This window comes from Lepidochelys kempii, chromosome 11 (genome assembly GCF_965140285.1).
Source record: "Lepidochelys kempii isolate rLepKem1 chromosome 11, rLepKem1.hap1, whole genome shotgun sequence".
NCBI classification, from domain to species: Eukaryota; Metazoa; Chordata; order Testudines; family Cheloniidae; genus Lepidochelys; species Lepidochelys kempii.
This window is the reverse complement of record NC_136390.1, coordinates 38,275,109-38,294,103: the sequence shown is the minus strand read 5'-3', so window position 1 is coordinate 38,294,103 and position 18,995 is coordinate 38,275,109. Positions and strand designations below refer to the sequence as shown.

At 40.9% G+C, this 18,995-nt stretch overlaps 1 protein-coding gene across 3 annotated transcripts in view; it reads right to left on the bottom strand.

Moving 5' to 3' along the window:
• Positions 1 to 18,995, bottom strand: part of CERS6 (ceramide synthase 6) — a 222,198-nt gene that overhangs the window by 96,044 nt on the left and 107,159 nt on the right. For all 3 annotated transcript variants that reach the window (XM_078847955.1, XM_073305738.2, XM_073305739.2), the window contains exon 4: positions 17,716 to 17,773. In XM_078847955.1, coding sequence (XP_078704081.1) covers positions 17,716 to 17,773 — 58 coding nt within the window. The remainder of the gene's footprint in view (positions 1 to 17,715; positions 17,774 to 18,995) is intronic.

Below are 18,995 nucleotides of genomic sequence, written 5' to 3'. Positions count from 1 at the left end.
TATAAAGTTGAGGGAGGTCTTAAAAGACAATATTAACAGTAGCCATAGTACTGTCATGGGATGCTTTTGGTAACTCATGTGCCTTCATGTGTACAGACCTGAAATATGGGTGGTATTATTGACGCCTGTTATGAACTTGGTAATGCAACATGTCTGCTTAGTGCAAACTAATAAATATACTCTGAGTTTCAAAAAATAAAATGTGTGCAAATGAACAGGAAACAAAGTTAAGTTAAAATACAAACAAACAAGCTAAAAACATTTTAGCAGCACCATATGAGGGCGAGCCATACCTATAAAAACCAGGTAAAACAATAACTATACATGTTTACATATTAAAAAACATATTGTAATGTTTCGTCCCTGGTAAAAATAAATAGTGCACTGTGTTTTCTGGCTGACCCCACGGTTATCACATGTTTCTCCTGGTTTTTCCCTGGCATAGAGAAATAGCAGTAAAGGTTCATGCCATGCTGCCACCAGTTATGCTAGCGGGTATTGGGACCAGGCAGCATGGAATTTTCTCATGAATTGGAAAGTTTCTGTGTACAAGGTCTTTGGGTATTTAGCTCAAAAATTTTCTGCAACATGCATTGTTGCATAAGCAAAGCTCTATAGCTTCCCAAAATACCTCTCTGTCCCTTTGCCTCTCCCTCCAGCAATTGATCTCTCCATTCCTGGTCCTTCACCAGTTCCCGAGTTCCTGGTCAGTACCTGCAGAAGACTGGACGATCTCAGAGAACACATTCTCCCTGGTCTGCTCTTTTATTTGCCTGATGTGGGTTAGGTGTTTAGCAGACGTGGAAGGAGCACCTCTCAAGGCCACCATGGCTGATAAAAACAAACAGATACTGTCACATTCTGGGGTACAGTCCAGACCAGTGACGAGTTGTGTCACTGCCTGCCCTGTAGCCCTGGGTGTCTGAAATGCCCTGCTGCTGCGGCCCACAGCCTGGGATGCTCACAGCCAGCCTATCAGCATGCAGGTCATATCCTGAGTCTCTATATGCTAGACAGTTCTGGTTCAGCAGCTCTGACCCCAGCAGCCTGTCTGCAGCCCCACTCTGGCTCCCACCAGCCTTGGTTACAACCAGCCAGGTGACCCCAGCACACTCCTAGTCCCGAATTTCCCCCAAACCATGTGCCCTGAAGTTTCCAGCCCTCCCCTGGATCACTAAGAGAAATCATAAGGTTCATTGCTCCTTTAAAGAGACTTAAGCACATCACAGCTTATTAACTTAACTGGGGTAAATACACCCTTCCCTTCAAACACAGCAGTGAGTTGGTTCATAGGAAAAATAAAACAAATGTATTAACAGGACACAGGTTAAGTGATTCCAAGTAAAATGAATAAAAGTAGAGATGGTTACAAGTGAAAACACATCTAAAATCTAAAACTTAACCTAGCCAGGTACAGGCTTTGTTCAAGATGGTTTCTCTCTCCAGTCTTCCATATTCCCAGCCATTGTTGACTTTCCCCTAATCAGGACCTTCCACAGAAGTTCAAGATGCTGGCTTCCCTGGTCCTCCTAGGCGAAAGATCTTTGTCTAAGCAAGTTTCTTACCTATATTCAGTTCCCAGAGACTTCAACTTCCCCTCGGTTGAAGAGCTCATCTTTCTCAGCTTGCAAGAGCTTTGGCATCTTGTGTCTGTCTACTGACGGATGCCAGAGATGGCTTCTATCTTTGTTTATGTCTTCCAAACGTCAATGACCTTGTTTTAAGAGGCAGGATGATCTCATGCTGTTTTTTCCCTTCCTGTGGTCTTCCCATCCTCCTGCTGATTTCTATGTAAATGGGGCTTCTATCGTTTTCTGTCACACCTTGCTTAATTTATTTGGGGACAGGTAAATAGCTATTAAATTCCCTTGTGTCAGAGAGACGTGTTTCATTGTATCATTTCACAATTATATTAATCATCAGTGTGTCATTAGCTTTCAGAAAAGACCGTACTCAGTACACTTTTGTAATAAAGTAATACTGTATACAATCAGTTGATGCAATTATTTATCATTTGAGGTTCAGAGCCTCCTGACTTTATAGTCTAGATAAAGTTTCTGTCTCCAATGCTGTCTCCTCCACCATTTGATAGCTTTGTTTACATAATACGTAAATGGACCTTCATTGTCTCTGACTGAGGACATGAGGAGCTGGCCAGAGAAGCAAATACACATTCCTTTGTCTAGGGCAAACCTGTTTACCAACTCCCTCTGCCATGCCTAGCTTAAAGGCATTTTAGTCATCATTCCAGCATAAATCCATAGCTCTTAATACACACAGCGCACGCACATCAGCCAAGAATATTAATGATCAGTGGGTTGTTAGCTTTCCAGTGACATATTACATGATACCTCTCCAATACAGATTATAAATGCAGTGAGTTAGGTTACACTGAATTGGTCAGGCCAGCTGAAACTCATTACCTGACACCAGTGAGCACCTTGCCCACTGGCACTGGGATGCTCTTAGGGTCACAGATACATTGATGGATTTACAGTTGTAATGGAAAGGGAAAGAGAAGTCTCAAAACTCCCTTGGTGTTTTTTACTAAAAGGTCTTTATGGGAATAATGTAATTGTCACTTTGTTTTTTGAATGCCTTGTTACAGTGACACACTGCAGCGCAAGCCATGGCAAGTACAGCATTGGTGCGGGGGCAGAGAGGTACTGTTGCATGAGAGGCTGGGTGTCCTGGGTGCAAGTATAGATAGGCTCAGCAGAATTTGATTTTTAACTTTGACGGATAATAACCATGTTTATTTTTAAGCATTTTTTTAGATGATCAATTTTAATTTTCACAGTTGAGTGAAATTATTAGGGAGGGGGTTTGCCAATGATTATTTAATACCAGTAAACATTTAGATTCAAAAAGTTAGAGCTTTATAAACCATTAAAATGCAAACAGTCAATGTCACATGTCAAAATATGCAAAGTAAATATCCTTAAATCAACACAGCATGATCTGTTTTTCTCTATTCAATTGCTAGTCCATTTGTAAGAAGCCTAATTCAAAAGATTTTGCGCACAAAGTTTTCAGTTCCCACAGCTAGGAGATCTTAAAAAAAATTCAGGTCTTTTGTTACTGGAATGCATAATTATTTGCGAGAGCCAGCAGACCATTCCAGATTTCTAAAGTTCTCCAAATGTGAAGTTGTGTCCTTACTGCAGTACAAAACCCTGAGCTGCCTAAACTGGTCTTGTGGAGAGGCTCATGTGATGTTTGTCTTGAACAATCTTTCCACAAACACTGAAGTTACTGGCAATGACAGTTTCATTTCTCCAGTATTCGAGTGTTATGTGTCATTACAGGGTACTTCACGCAACATGTACAAGTCAAAATCATGCTTGAACTCTTCTGCCTTGCAGCATATTTTTATAGATGCTAATCTTGTGTGACATCTGACCCTTGAAAAATGGACCAAATGCGTTACAGTTGTCAAAAAGATGCTGAGCCATATACAGCTCGAAGAATACATTGCAGAATATGGTTGCCTTCAGTTTGCTTTGAAATTCTGATGTGAAATCATGCATTGCAGATGAAAGGAATTGCCTTTTGGAGCCCACTGACTTGAGTTCCACTTCTTTTGCAGTATTATCTACATCTGCAGCAACTTTTAAATTGCAGTTAAGCAGCATATCAATGTGATGTATCAGGGTATATTATTTTTCAATTTGAAAATGAACCCTGTATATTTTTCCTCAAAATACACAAAGAAAAGATAACTTACAATACAGTTGACACTGGTTTCCATCATCCTTGGCCATCAAGCATAGTTTCATTGCCTTTTTTAAGGCGGCTCCATCCTCTTCTTTAATGAGAAAGTCTATCACGCTGTCCCTATAAGTGTGAATGAATTTTGCAGGCCTGCCTGAGCCTGGAAAACTAGTGCAATGGAACAATGTGAGGGGACCCAAGCAAACCCAATAGAGTGATGGTGCTTCTTGAACACTTAAAAAAAAAAAAACGCTCACCTTTGCCTGTTGGTACACTTATACACCATGGGAGATTTGTTGATGTCATGGAATTCATCAGTTTTTACTGCATGATCAATGATTACATGCAAAAGATGAGCAATACATAGAATGTGCAGCAGATGGGGATGCATTTCTTTCATGTCCTTTACCAGGCATTGCATGTACATCATGGAGTCACTGCTGATTGATGTACAGTTTTCCCATATTTGGCTGTACTCTTGCTACGTGTCTTGAATCCAAATCGAAATGATCCCCGCATTGCACTGAAGAACAACAGAGGATTTTAATAGAATAGCATTTATTGATTTATTTTTGTCACTGTACAACACTGCAAGGATGTTAATTGCTGGCTGCCTCACACGCTCTGGGGTTTCCATCAATTACTAAAGAGAATTTCTCGCCAATCAAAAGATCTTTAATTGCAGCTTGGTGGTGAGCGAAAAACGTCAGGCAAATATTTTTCTTCCAGCCAACAACATTCTGGGCAAGAGCATATTTGTGAAGCAAAGCTAATAAAAAGCTCAAGCCACAGACAACATTCATTGGAATTGCCTGAAAGCATAACATAAGCACCAGATCATGTGAAAATTCTACAGCTTCTTTCTTTTGTCTTGTTTTTCCCCAAACAGGCTTTCATTGAAGTTTGGGTTATCTTTGCTTGACGTCCTTTTAATTTCAAATGACACTTACTTACTGTTCAAATGTTCAGTAATATGATTTCCCTGACAAGAGATGTCTGTTTTACAAACTTTGCAGTGAAAAATGTCCTCAATCTCCCTTTCCAAACTTTTGCACCATTTTAAATTCAAGGTCAGGGTATTCACTTCTGGCACCTGTGACCCCTGGGCAGTGAAGTTCAAACTGGGACCACAGCACCCACTGTCACAGGAAAGAGGCACTGTGGGACAGCTGCTGGAGGACTGTTAAGAGTTGATACAGGTAATGCGATGCCTACACTGACAGAAGTAGGTTGACTTTGGCTCTGCATTGTTCTGGGGAGGAGGGTGTTTCTGCATCAATGTAATGGGGCACTTATATCAGCAGGAGACAATTTATGTGTGGACACATGCAAAAATAAATCAAAACAAGTCAACTTAAGTCGACCTAACTCTGTCATGAAACCCTGTAACTTGTGATGTAGAATGAAAGTTTCAATTTTTTCCAATAAATTTCATTATGCAAATGACAGTTATAGCGAACCTCCTCTTAATATCAAGTTGCTCTCTGAAAAACTGACTTTCCTAGAGGAAGATTCTACTGCACAGATATTTTTCACACATCTGTGGTCATAATCATCATCACATAAATGCCTACATTTTTCCAGTCGGTACACAAATTTTACTGCATTGTGTAAACTGATTTTATTATGCACCTGTGGATGTCACTAATCCTGCTAATCTCTTACTTCCTTAGTGACCAGCATGCACAGCAAATGGTCAAAAGGTGCAGAGACATTAAAAAAAAAAAAAGGTTAAAAATGGAGTTAAACATATTCTGGCACGGTGTGGAATACTATAAAGTTTGTGTTGTCTGTCAGATACAGGGCATCTGATTCCATATTCACGGCTCCATCACTCAAAGTGATCGCAATAAAAACTTTACAGCTCTCCTGGAGCGTCTCCCATGTGTACACATGCCTGCCATGAGAAAGGCAGAGAATACATTTTCTCCCAACATCCCAGCCCAGGTAAAGGGCACGGTGGAGCAGCATCACCTCAGGAGCACCAAGAACACAGGCTGCCACTTGGAGCTCCTCAGCATACAGAGGCTGCAGACCCACTACTTAGACCACTCTAGTGTTCATGCAGTTGGTCAGCTCCATTGGCCAGTTCATAGGTGGTAGCGGCAGAAAGGGGGGCTTCAACCCGTCTCCTTTAAGGCACCCTGAGCCCGAGGAAGTAGAGACTACCCTAAGCATAGAAACTGGGGTTCTATCTGGCCATTAGCAGTCCGCATATGGAGAGAGGTGGGGAAGAAAGATCCCCACAACCTGGCTTTAAGTCAGCATATGTGACATGAATATGTCCTTTTATGTGAAATTTATACTATATCATTGCTTTCTTATTGTTTCCAAATGTAGTTACATCATCTGTTAAAGCCTGTAACTGATCAACAGATTCAGCCAAATAACTCCACTGGATCAGTGTGGCTCCTGAAGAACCAAGATACAGAGCTGCCACAGGGATCCAGTTGCCTCTGGCATTTTTCAATATGACCAGTTTATCCACCCCACCAGTTTACTTGGTGATCAGATCTTTAAAGCAAATGACCACCAGGCCCCAAAATGGCCCTACCGTGGTCCTTTTCCAACAAAATTTCCAACATTCAGTTTCTGGTTTCTGAGCTCCAAACAAAGTATTCTCATTGAAGCTGGTCCATGCTCTTTTGCAACTTTGTAATTTTCATGGGCAAAGACAGAAAGGAAAAAGGATGCAGTGGTTATTGGCTGTCAAGTATCCAGGGGAAGAGCTTGAGTTCCACATCTTGTTAATGCTTCCACTTTACAGAATACAGAGATACAGCTTAATTCAAAGGCCAGGCTATATGCTGTGGGCCAAGTCCTGAAGTCCTTACTCTGCTTTTATACAGGGCTTGATTCTGCACTATTGAAGTTAGTGAGAGTTTTAGTATTGACTTCAATGGGAGAAGAAGCAGGCCATTCACCCTTAATCAAGCAAACTTCCACGGATTTCAGTGTGGTTTTTGCTTAAGTAAGGACTTTGAATTTTGGCCCTATGTCAGTGATGAACAAAATTTTCTAATATTGTCATTGGAGCTGCAGGTTTTATTGTAATCAATCTTAGGGGGTTGCTCTGTAAGTCAATGATCAGTAGCTAATGTAAAGGGAACAAGCTGACTTTTTATCACAGCTCTTATTAGTTTGAAAGCTCAGCTGTAGCCAAAAGGGAAAAAACCCATATCAATAACCAGAGTGGGAATAAAATTAGTTATCTTCTGCTTTATGCTCCAGATCTCAGTGATTTATAATACATAAGAAACATCACAGCACATTTATCATCTTAGATTAGTTCTGAGGAGTCAAAGGCACACATCGTTTTTCTGTGAGTGCCGGACATGATGCCATCTCTTAGCAAAGCCCTGTGGCAGATTATTACTTCATCATTATTCTGCACACTGGTGTTGGCACTTGGAGCCAAATTTATCCCTACATAACAGCATAGAAATCAAAAGAATTACATCAGGAATTAGTTTGGCCTTTGGTGTTCTAAATCCTGATCTAATATTATCCCTATATGGATCATCTAAGAAGATGAAAATTCCTTTGATGGAAGAGAAGTCGGCTGTTGAAAACTTTAGCTCTGGTACTACCAAGAAGGAAATATATAACCCTAGTATACAGTCACAAAATATTTTCCACAGTTGTCCTTACTGTGGAATTATTTTGGAACAGTTACCAACTACAAGTAAAAATACATACTGTAAGCACGTATGTTCTGCACTTTGGCAGATAATTTTGTCTTTCATCCCCCGCATGGCATTTTCTTACCTTATTTCATTACAGAAAAAAAATTAAGATGAAAAGATGGGAACAGGTAAAAAAAAATTTTTTCCCTTCTTGTATGCTCTTTCACTGAGGTTTCTCTTAGTAAGTACTTAACAACAGCACAGTACTTTATATATAGTGCCAAATAGAAAAGTCAGTTGAAGTCAATGGATTTACTTCTGATTTATGTCAGTGTAACAGAGCACAGCATTAGGCCCACAGATATGCTGGGAGCTGGGATGGGTTTTCTCAAACCAAAACAAGGGTGGTTTTGATGTAGGTTTCATTCTACCCGAACCAGAGTTCAGGCATTTCAGATAAAAGGATTTACTCTTAGCACATTTCAGAATGGGAAAATCTGGGTTGTTTTGCAAAGCTATGTTTCAAGTTTGCAATTTGGATTGCAAAACCAAAGTTAAGGTGATTCAGCTCCTGGATCAATTATGTCATATGAGGTGAGGAAAGGATGCTTTGGATAAAAGGTTCCAGTTTCAGTCCCTCTCTCTTTAAATACAGATAATTAAATCTGATATGAAGAATACTGGTTCAAATCCTGAACAGCTACTAATGATCCAACATTTCTCTACTGCTTTGCAGGTTGGTGATCTCAGTCCAATTCCTAGCAGGCAGGAACCTACATCACAAAAGCCACGATCACAAATGGTGCTGTTTGAGGGAAGCCTGACATACAGGTTAACTGCTACCCTATTCCTATGTCACAAAATGACGATCTCTGAAGCCTAGTTACAACCACATAATGCACATGTTCCGTGCATTTAGACAATTACAATGAAGGAATAAAATCCTTATGCCATTGCCATCAGTGGGAGTTCCACGTTCAGAGAAAGGACAGAATATGGATGGTCCCTCTTGCTGTCACAGTCAGTGCATATTCAACAGGGCATTATTTTACATAGTTCAGTCTATGGGACACAACTAGGTGTTACTCCATTGACTTCAGTTGAGTTGTGCTGCTCAGAGTCCTATATATTCATCATAACCCAAAAGTTATACACTTAATTTTCTTTAAATAAAATGTTACACTCTGGCGGAAGAGACCGTACATCTGCACTAACAGTAAGAACACTGGTTTGGATTTGGATTTCAAGCAGAAAGTATCAAAAGTTCGACTTCTACTGAAGTGTTATTCTACAGTTCCACCACTACACTTGACTGTAATATAAAATAGTTAGAAGATGGAAGGTAAAATAGAGAGGGTTCTAAATAGAACCAAGTATCCACCATTTTAAGTCTATAAAAACAAAATTCCGTTTTAGGGTTCTAATGACAAACTACTCAACCTCTTCTCCAAAAGAAGACAGTGCCACCAGAACCCCTAATGGAATTAAAACCTTGTAGCTTTATAGTATACTTGTTACTTTTATGTGAGAAAGGACTTAAATGTATACCCCAAATTAAAAAACATAGTGAGAGAACCAGAAAAGTGCCACCCTGGCTAAACAAAGTAAAAGAAGCAGTGAGAGGCAAAAAGGCATCCTTTAAAAAGTGGAAGTTAAATTGTAGTGAGAAAAGAGTTTTCAGGGGGAATATAAGGGTGAAATTCATGGGCAGGTACCATAGGCCAGGGAAGGCTTAACCTCCCCTAATCCTGGCCATGGCCCTGCCCATGCTCCACTGGGAGGCCCCGCCCTCACTCCCCCTCTTCCTTGAAGCCAATGGCAGCTCAGCTCCAGCCAGTGGCCAGGGTGGCTCAGGCCAAGCTGGGGGCCTGGCTGGTGCCAGCCAGCAGCTCGGTGCTCGGGCTGCCCAGCGGCTTGGGGGTCTTCCGGCCATTGGCGGGCCGGGGCTCTGGCGGGGGGGGGGACATGTGGGGGTGAACTTGGGTGGAAGGGGCTTCACCCACTGCCCATGATGGAATTCACCCCTGTGGAGAGAGCCACACCAAAACAAAGGCCATCAAAATTGGTTTAAAGTGGTACTTAAGTGGTGTACAGGCCTCATACTGTGTACAGGGATGAGTTTCACCCTAAATGAAGGGTATGAAAAAAGTACAGACACAGTTGTGGGGGACAAAAGAGTAGAGACAATAATTTATCACACAGCAGCTGAGAAAGCACCCAGGTTTGGAAAGTCTACCATCACAATCCAGTCTGTCAAACTGAGTAGACTGCATGGCTGAGAAAATGTGTCTAATGCAGTCCTCATTAAACAAGAAGTTGTTACCCAGGTTAAGAAGGCATGTGCTGCACAGTGCAGACTGAAACATCAAATCTGGAACCAGGGTACAATTACACAAGGCCCAAGGCAATGAGTATTATTCTCTACTGATAGCCACCTTATCTCACACCTGGAAAACATAGGCAAGTTATCACCAGCACAAACGGATGGAAAAATTTCATCAATACGCCTTCAAGCTACTATGCAAATCAAGTGGCAAGATAATGAGGTTCTCTGAGAGAGCTGCACACGCTGCACTTAAGAGACACTTATCAAACACAGCTCTTAAGGTTAGCATATTTCAGGTTCCGCAAAAGAGGACACTGCAGAGAGAGGGGGAGTTGGAAGGAGGGTACAGTTGGGGGACCTGGAGGGGGTACCTGCGGCAGGGGTACTCACTGGAGGTGGGGGGCAGTGTCACTCCCTGTCATGGTGGCAGGGCGACTGGTGTGAGCCCAGGATGCAACAATAGCCATCAGTCAGCGCCTCCCTGCCAGACCCTCTCTCCGGGGCTGGGAACCTGGGCGGGCAGGATCCAGCAGCTGTGGCTGTAGGGCAATGGACCAATCAGCTGCTGATGCAGGGGTGGGACCAATCGGGAAGCAGACCATTAGGGGCTCTTTCCAAGCTGCAGCATCCAGTTGTGAAAAAATCCCAGGCATTGCCTGTTATTTGAAAAATTCTCCCGGACAGAAGATGGGGGCTCAAAAATGAGGCAATTTCTGGGAAAACCCGGATGTACTGTAATCCTAACAGCTTTATTGGACTGGACCTGCCCCTCACACAAGAGACACTATTCTCTCAAATGCTGAATAATACACTTACTGGGCAAAAGATAAATAGAGAGAAAACATTACTAAGATCTTAAAACAATTAAATTTCCCATTCTGACATAGAGCAACATGTGGGAAGCTACAGTGGCAAACCAGTTTGCCATGAAAAAGTAATACCCAAAGCAGAGAATCGGGAAGAGAAATGGATTGTTCAACAAGAGAAGAAGATACTTTACAAGCAGGGTACAAGTCACAGGCACAATTAGCAAACCATATTACTCTTCCCTGCCATATCCACCACTGCCACCATGTCAAGGTTCCTCCCCCACTCTGAACTCTAGGGTACAGATGTGGGGACCTGCATGAAAAACCTCCTAAGCTTATCTTTACCAGCTTAGGTCAAAACTTCCCCAAGGTATAAAATATTCCACCCATTGTCCTTGGACTGGCCGCTACCACCACCAAACTAATACTGGTTACTGGGGAAGAGCTGTTTGTACGCGTCCTTCCCCCCAAAATACTTCCCAAAACCTTGCACCCCACTTCCTGGACAAGGTTTGGTAAAAAGCCTCACCAATTTGCCTAGGTGACTACAGACCCAAACCCTTGGATCTGAGAACAATGAAAAAAACATTCAGTTTCTTACAAGAAGACTTTTAATAAAAATAGAAGTAAATAGAAATAAAGAAATCCCCCCTGTAAAATCAGGATGGTAGATATCTTACAGGGTAATTAGATTCAAAAACATAGAGAACCCCTCTAGGCAAAACCTTAAGTTACAAAAAAGATACACAGACAGAAATAGTTATTCTATTCAACACAATTCTTTTCTCAGCCATTTAAAGAAATCATAATCTAACACATACCTAGCTAGATTACTTACTAAAAGTTCTAAGACTCAATTCCTGGTCTATCCCCGGTAAAGACCAGCATATAGACAGACACACAGACCCTTTGTTTCTCTCCCTCCTCCCAGCTTTTGAAAGTATCTTGTCTCCTCATTGGTCATTTTGGTCAGGTGCCAGCGAGGTTACCTTTAGCTTCTTAACCCTTTACAGGTGAGAGGAGCTTTCCCCTGGCCAGGAGGGATTTCAAAGGGGTTTACCCTTCTCTTTATATTTATGACACCAAAGCAGAGAATCGGGAAGAGAAATGGATTGTTCAACAAGAGAAGAAGATACTTTACAAGCAGGGTACAAGTCACAGGCACAATTAGCAAACCATATTACTCTTCCCTGCCCAACCTATGAGAAAACCTCTAACATCATGGACTGGATCCTTTAACCCTCTAGGAGTTCACAGATGCTCTTTCCAAGCTAATTATCTTACAGAAGAAGATCAACAAACCACCTATGGATAGGTTTAGTCAGAAGCACTTGAATGCAGTTTCAAAGGTTATACTCTATTTTAATAATACTGTGGATATTTGAAAGAGAAGTACAGCATGTATTGAAAAGTCAGATCTGATGAATCCCAAATGGTTTACAAATTAAGCATTTGTTTGAGTCAAAATTTGTTTGAGGCAAAAATTTAAAGAGTCAAATGAACGTGTAAAACTTGGTGATATACTGGTGGCATGTTCCATCCCATAGGATGTTGTAGTTGTCAACCTGATGAGCTTGTATAAATCTTTGCTGGAATTATGCCTGTGATGCTGGCAGACAAGGTGCCAGCTCTTGCTGAGGCTTTAGACCTCAGCTGAGCACTGAAATTTATTGCTGGAAACCAGTCTGTTTCACCTCTGTGTTAGTATGGTTAAGATGGATATTGAATTTATAACAAGGTGTTTAGGGTTTAGACTTTATGAAATACATGTAAATTGCTGCATTCATTAATCTCACTTATATCTGTATCACATGCTATAAAGGAATATTTAACTTTTTGCTTTGTAACTGTACAAATATTTTCTCTGAAACTGTGAACCCACTCAGCAGGCATTGTCTCCTGCCTATCAGAAAGATCTATCAAAACTAAATGAGCCATTGTGGGACATCACAAAACAAAGACTGTTAACTTCCCGCTCATGCCCACGAAGAGGCTGTGTGCCAAAGGGTTTGTTCCATCAGCCTGAATGCTGGAAGGAAATAAAAATGGCTGACAAGAAAATTTTTTCATCTTTTGCTGTTCGGAGTCTCACAGGGCCATTGCTATGAAACAGAAGCAGAGATCCCCAAGGTCAAACTGGGTTAGTCCTAAAAGACATTCAGAGTTGACAGATTACTACAACTGTCACCTTTTGAAACCATAGGTTGTAATTTATTTGTGTATATATGCTTACCTGCTTTAAGCTTGTAATAACTCTCATTTCTTTTCTTAGTTAATAAATACTTACCAGTAGAGAAGTTTACTATAGGACTGGTTACAAATGTTGTCGTTAGTGTGAGATCTAAGGTATAAATTGACTTGGGGTAAGTGACCGGTCTTCTGGGACTGGGAGCAACCTGAATCTTTTGTGATCTTTTGTGTATCGCAACCATTTATCGCTAAATCCAGCTTGCCTGGGTGGCAAGATAGACTGGAATGCCCAAGGGGACTGTCTGTGACTCCATGGCAAGATAGTTATAGTGCTTTAGGAGTTCACTCTTTTTATTGGGTTGGGGAAATCTAATTATAGACCAGTTTGGAGTCTCTGCCCTGCTTCTTGACAGTCTGCCCTGAGGTTGGCACGCTCAGTCATGAGCCATTCATGTCAATGTCATTTGGGGGTTTTGATGTATCTGGGTATATACACACTCCCGGCTTCTCCAGCCTGCTGGCCCACATATATGGGGCTTAAGCCTAAGTAGATTTTATTACTTAACAGGCTGCACATCTCTACTCTGGCACTGGAAAACTGATGCTGAGTAAGCACAAAGAAAAACACCCTCTCTGAGAGAAATGGCTTTTCCAGAAGGGAGGATCCATCTGTGGGACACAACTTTGTTCTTTAACTTTATAAACGAAGAATTAAGTGAATCTTGCAGTTCGTTCACTAAGAAAAAAGCAGAACAAAAACAACCAGATTATCTACCTCAGTATTATGATGAAGCTGAAAGGGCTGAAAGCGAAGTTCAAGGAAAAAAGTATTATGGCTTGGGATTCCAATATCTGAATTTCATTCTTTGCAAACCCAAATCTCATTCCTACATAGAGACAACACAGGCTTTGATCAGTGTGAATGATCAATAAATTCCACCACTTTGTTTTAGTTCCTCGGGTTGACAATATACATTAAAGGGGGTTGATATAAGTTACACCATTTAAATCCAATGACAATCATAGTTCTGTTCACTTAGGGCCCGCGCGAAGGCTCACCGAAGTCAACGGGACTCTTAATTGATTTCAGTAAATTTAGATCAGCCCCTTAGGGTCCAATTGCTCAATGGAACTATTCTCATGAGTTACTATTCACCATTATGAGTACAGGGTCTACAATCAGATCATTAGAATACATACAGTGGCTGTACCCCAAGTTGACACAGAGCTGTCTTCACAACAGGGTTGACTGATATAGATTTAAAATAAAAAATAAATCTGATTTTATGTAAATCAGATTTTTGTATTTAAATATACTTCTCCTTTTAAAAGCAAATCTGTTTAAAATTAAATTTGAAATTATGATAATCTCTGTTAAATTGTAAACTTATAATAACCTATTAAAAACATCTAAGTAAATAAATAAAAATATGCTGCATTAATGAACCTTCCCCAAATTTTAATAAGTTAATGGGTGCTGCTTTTTGCTTATTTAGAGAATTAGGGGAAAACATCTTGAACTGTTGAGGTCCACTCAAACTTTATAAATATATTACAATGCCACATAATGCTTCAGTAAGTATATTCATTTCAGTCTTTACCCTGGAGAGAATGCTGGTATTTTAATTTTCCCAAATGTAAGTACTTTCATTTTCTGTGGTGCAGAAGAGCTTTTGCCTTAATTACTTTTGGTTCAGTTTAACTATCAGGTGCAGAGAGAAAGATTATTTTCTTCATTTGGACTAGATCACTCAAAGGAACGAAACTGACTGACAGTAAAAAAAGCAGGAAAGCTTGTTTTCCTCTTGGAATCTCTGAATAAAAACCAGATGGGAGGGGATGAACTCTAGTAATTCTAAAAACCTGAAGGATGCGGGGCCAGATTTTCAAAGACATTTAGGCACCTAAAGATGCAGATAGCTGGCTCATGGGATTTTCAAAAATACCTAAGTAGGTTAAGTACCTAACTCCCATTGATTTCAACATGAGTGAACACCAAACCAGGTTAAGCGCCTATCTACATCTTTAAGTACCTAAATACATTTGAAAATCTAGTTCATGCTAATCGGAAACAATCCATCAATTCGTGAACTACAGTTAATCCTTCCTGTGTTTAATAAATCAGTTCACAGAATCACAGAATACCAGGGTTGGAAGGGACCTCAGGAGGTCATCTAGTCCAACCCCCTGCACAAAGCAGGACCAATCCCCAACTAAATTATTCCAGCCAGGGCTTTGTCAAGCCTGACCTTAAAAACCTCAAAGGAAGAATATTCCATCACCTCCCTAGGTAACGCATTCCAGTGCTTCACCACCCTCCTAGTGAAAAAGTTTTTCCTAATATCCAACCTAAACCTCCCCCACTGCAACTTGAGACCATTACTCCTCGTTCTGTCATCTGCTACCACTGAGAACAGTCTAGATCCATCCTCTTTGGAACCCCCTTTCAGGTAGTTGAAAGCAGTTATCAAATGCCCCCTCATTCTTCTCTTCCACAGACTAAACAATCCCAGTTTCCTCAGCCTCTCCTCTAGTCCCCTAATCATTTTTGTTGCCCTCCGCTGGACGCTCTCCAATTTTTCTACATCCTAATTCTAGTGTGGGGCCCAAAACTGGACAGAGTACTCCAGATAAGGCCTCACCAATGTCGAACAGAAGGGAACGATCACGTCCCTCAATCTGCTGGCAATGCCCCTACTTATACATCCCAAAATGCCATTAGCCTTCTTGGCAACAAGGCCACACTGTTGACTCATATCCTGCTTCTCGTCCACTGTAACCCCTAGGTCCTTTTCTGCAGAACTGCTGCCTAGCCATTCGGTCCCTAGTCTGTAGCGGTGCATGGGATTCTTCCGTCCTAAGGTCAGGACTCTGCACTTGTCCTTGTTGAACCTCATCAGATTTCTTTTGGCCCAATCCTCTAATTTGTCTAGGTCCCTCTGTATCCTATCCCTACCCTCCAGAGTATCTACCTCTCCTTCCAGTTTAGTGTCATCTGCAAACTTTCCGAGGGTGCAGTCCACGCCATCCTCCAGATGATTAATGAAGATACTGAACATAACCGGCCCCATGACCAACACTTGGGGCACTCTGCTTGATACTGGCTGCCAACTAGACATGGAGCCATTGATCACTACCCGTTGAGCCCGACGATCCAGTTAGTTTTAAACGCGAAACATATTTTGATTAATTTACCTTTTTCTTCTTAAGTACCCAGCACATTTAAAGTAGTTTTAACTAATAATAATAATTTTAAAAAGTTGTTCTTGTGCATTTTTAATTGAATTCCAATTTCCATCCAAATGCAGCTTGACACAAATCTGGAGTAAAAAAATTAAGAAATGCATCATCCACCATTTTCTAATAAAAATTGGAATAAATGTGTATTAAGCTATAACATTACTTAAATAAATGTGTATAAATAGAGGGAATCTTCCTGGTTAGCAAAAAGTACCACCAAATTTAGTGTAAAGGCTTTAGTTAGTTGCAAATCAACATATTGTAATGGTTACCAACCAATGAGAATAAACCTTCCTTTAGGCATATAAAAACAACAGATTCAGAACAAGATTAAAATCAGTTATTTAAATCAAGATTTCCTGCTTGCTGATTTAAATTATTTTTTTTAAATCAGTGTTTTAAATCACTTTGATTTAAAAATCAATCCACCCTGCTTCACAATATTATAGTATAGGCTCAGAAACGTTGCCTCACATACTATTATGTTCCTTGTAGACAATATCTTGTGAGCTGGAAAAATTTCAAAGTAATAGATCCAGGGATAAAAACAGGGTCCGCTTCTCATTCCTCAGCATCACATCACTCTTACTACAGTAACAGAACAACTACAAGCAAAGTTCAGCCCTCTGAAGCAAGCACTATATCAACCATATCCTACTAAGACAATAGAAACCAGTCATGGAACATTCCCTTGCATTATTCACCATGACAGCATTCATCATCACCTGTTTTGGCTTTTGATGCCACAGCCATGGAAGAGGGTGGGAAAGTGAAATTTCAGACCATTAACTGGAAGCTTTTTGCCTGCACAGTGCCCCAGTTCAGGAACACAAGGTAAGTTTACTTAGGAGCAGCTCTTTCTCCTCCTTGTTGGAGATGCAGCATATATTCCTATTAGTGCTGGCCTCAGACAAATAGCTGAGACGACGGCCATGTTCTCACCCTGCTTGGCCATATGCCTTTTAGAGTGTGCATATCTGCTGTATTGCCAGTCTCAAGCATTCCAACCTCATGAGGCAGACTTCAAAAAATCATGGAGGTTGGCTTAAGCAGCATGGAAAGAAATAGAAAGAACGATCTTTTCATTTGCCCTCTGGCTTTTAAGACTTTATGATGCACTTAGGTCATGTTTTCAAGCTTTTCTCCAAACCATGAAGGTTAGAACTGTACTTTGTTTTAAATGAAAGCTGAGATTTTCATGAAGTCTCCCAATTCCAGCATCTGGGGCTTTAAGAAAACATAAGAAATGTCACAAGACTTGCAATAAAACAGAGCAGGGAATACTGCAACAGACTCCATGACCATGCTCATTACCTCCTGTGCCGGGGTTAAGGGAGCAGAATTCCCGGGGCTTCCCTTGTGAAGTGCGGTTGAGAGCAACCATTCATTTCTGATCAAAGAATCCATAGTAAACTTCCTGGAGATTCCTCTCTCCTACATGGGTTATTTCCACACAGGAGAACACAGGGCCCAGCATGAGGACAATGTAAATATAATCATGCTTTAAGCATAAATACATCCATGAGCAGCCTAACATCTATTGGGAAACCAGGGATGTTGTTACAGCAACCTTTTGGGCATTAAAACGGTTTTTCTGAAGCTCTTTTCTTTTTTGTTTAAAAAGTAGTAGCTTCAAGAGTTCGCTGCAAAGTACCAATTGCAACTTACTTTGTAATTCAAACATAAAGCATATCTTTCTTAGTGGCGACTGATGATTTTCTAAACCATTGCTATGTATTGTACATACATATAACTTTAAACAGATTTGTAGCCAGTTATAAAAGCACAATACAATAATGAGAGTTCCTACCTTTTTCAGGAACCGGACTCCATAGGTAAATATATAAAGGTAAAATGTAAATCTCCACCTGCAAAAGGTAAAATAGATTGACTCTATGATATTAAGTTTACATATTTTGCAGCACAACATCTTATCTCCCATTACAACACAAGTTTAATGCACAACAACCAATCAACATAAATTCTTTTCATTCAGAAGATTGTTTCTAGTCACTAGGGCTTTGATTCAGCAAAGTTCTTGAGGACATGCTTAAGTCTTGCTGAAATAAATGGGAATCAAGCACTTGCCTAAAGTTAAGCACGTGCCTAAGTGCTTTCCTGAATCAAAGCCCTAGTATTCTGTCTTTTTATGCAATTAAGTTCTTTAGGATATATTTGCTTTCTTTGGCCCAAGCTGCAGGGAGTTTTGCCTGAGTGAGAATTGCAAGATTGGGTCTTTGCCTACAAAGCAACTATTAAAGCACCAAATTCTGGCTGATTTCCATATGTTCAAAGAGCTTTTATTTTCATTTTAAACTTAATACATAGGATAAAACCTTCCCTGTTGTCAGACCAGTACAAGCAACTAGGGAAGACATAAATACCTCCCAACAGTGCTTTTAAAACTACTTGCCCTTCTCATAGCTCAGCACTAACAAAAGAGTATTTTATGTTTTCAGCAACTAAAATATGAGGTTTGTTAGATTATAAAAATGTGCCCTGCTGTAGGGAACAGCATCACGCAAGTGAGACTGGAGCTCTGTAATGGGCTCTAACTACTAGCTCCTGGGGTAGGGAATGGCTTTTCCCCCCAAACGTCTCAGGTGAACAGTTGATAATCACACCTGCAAATCCACATACAGTTGGCTGCTCCCCAAAGGTTTTGTTATTATTACTTATATGATATAGAAGCTCCTAATTAAAGAATGTTACTAACTTTTCCAGTCCCCCATAACCTTGACACAGCAAGTCTGTCTCTCGGGGGCTTCTTAGGGAAAGGCAGGGAAAGCACAGATTAGAACCTGGGGTTGAGGGCTGCACTAGTGCAGCTGTAGTGCTTAGTGAAGACGCCACCTACGCCGATGGGAGAACTTCTCCCACTGGCATAAGTATTCCATCTCCCCGAAAGGTGGTAGCTATATGGACAGGAGAAGCCCACCCATTAACATAGTGCTGTCTACACTGGGTGTTAGGTTGGAATAACTGCGTTGCTCAGGGGTGGATTTTCCACCCCCCTGAGCGATGCAGTTACAGCGACATAAGTTGGTAGTGTAGACCAAGCCTGAGATGCAACAGAAAGCCCAACCAAAG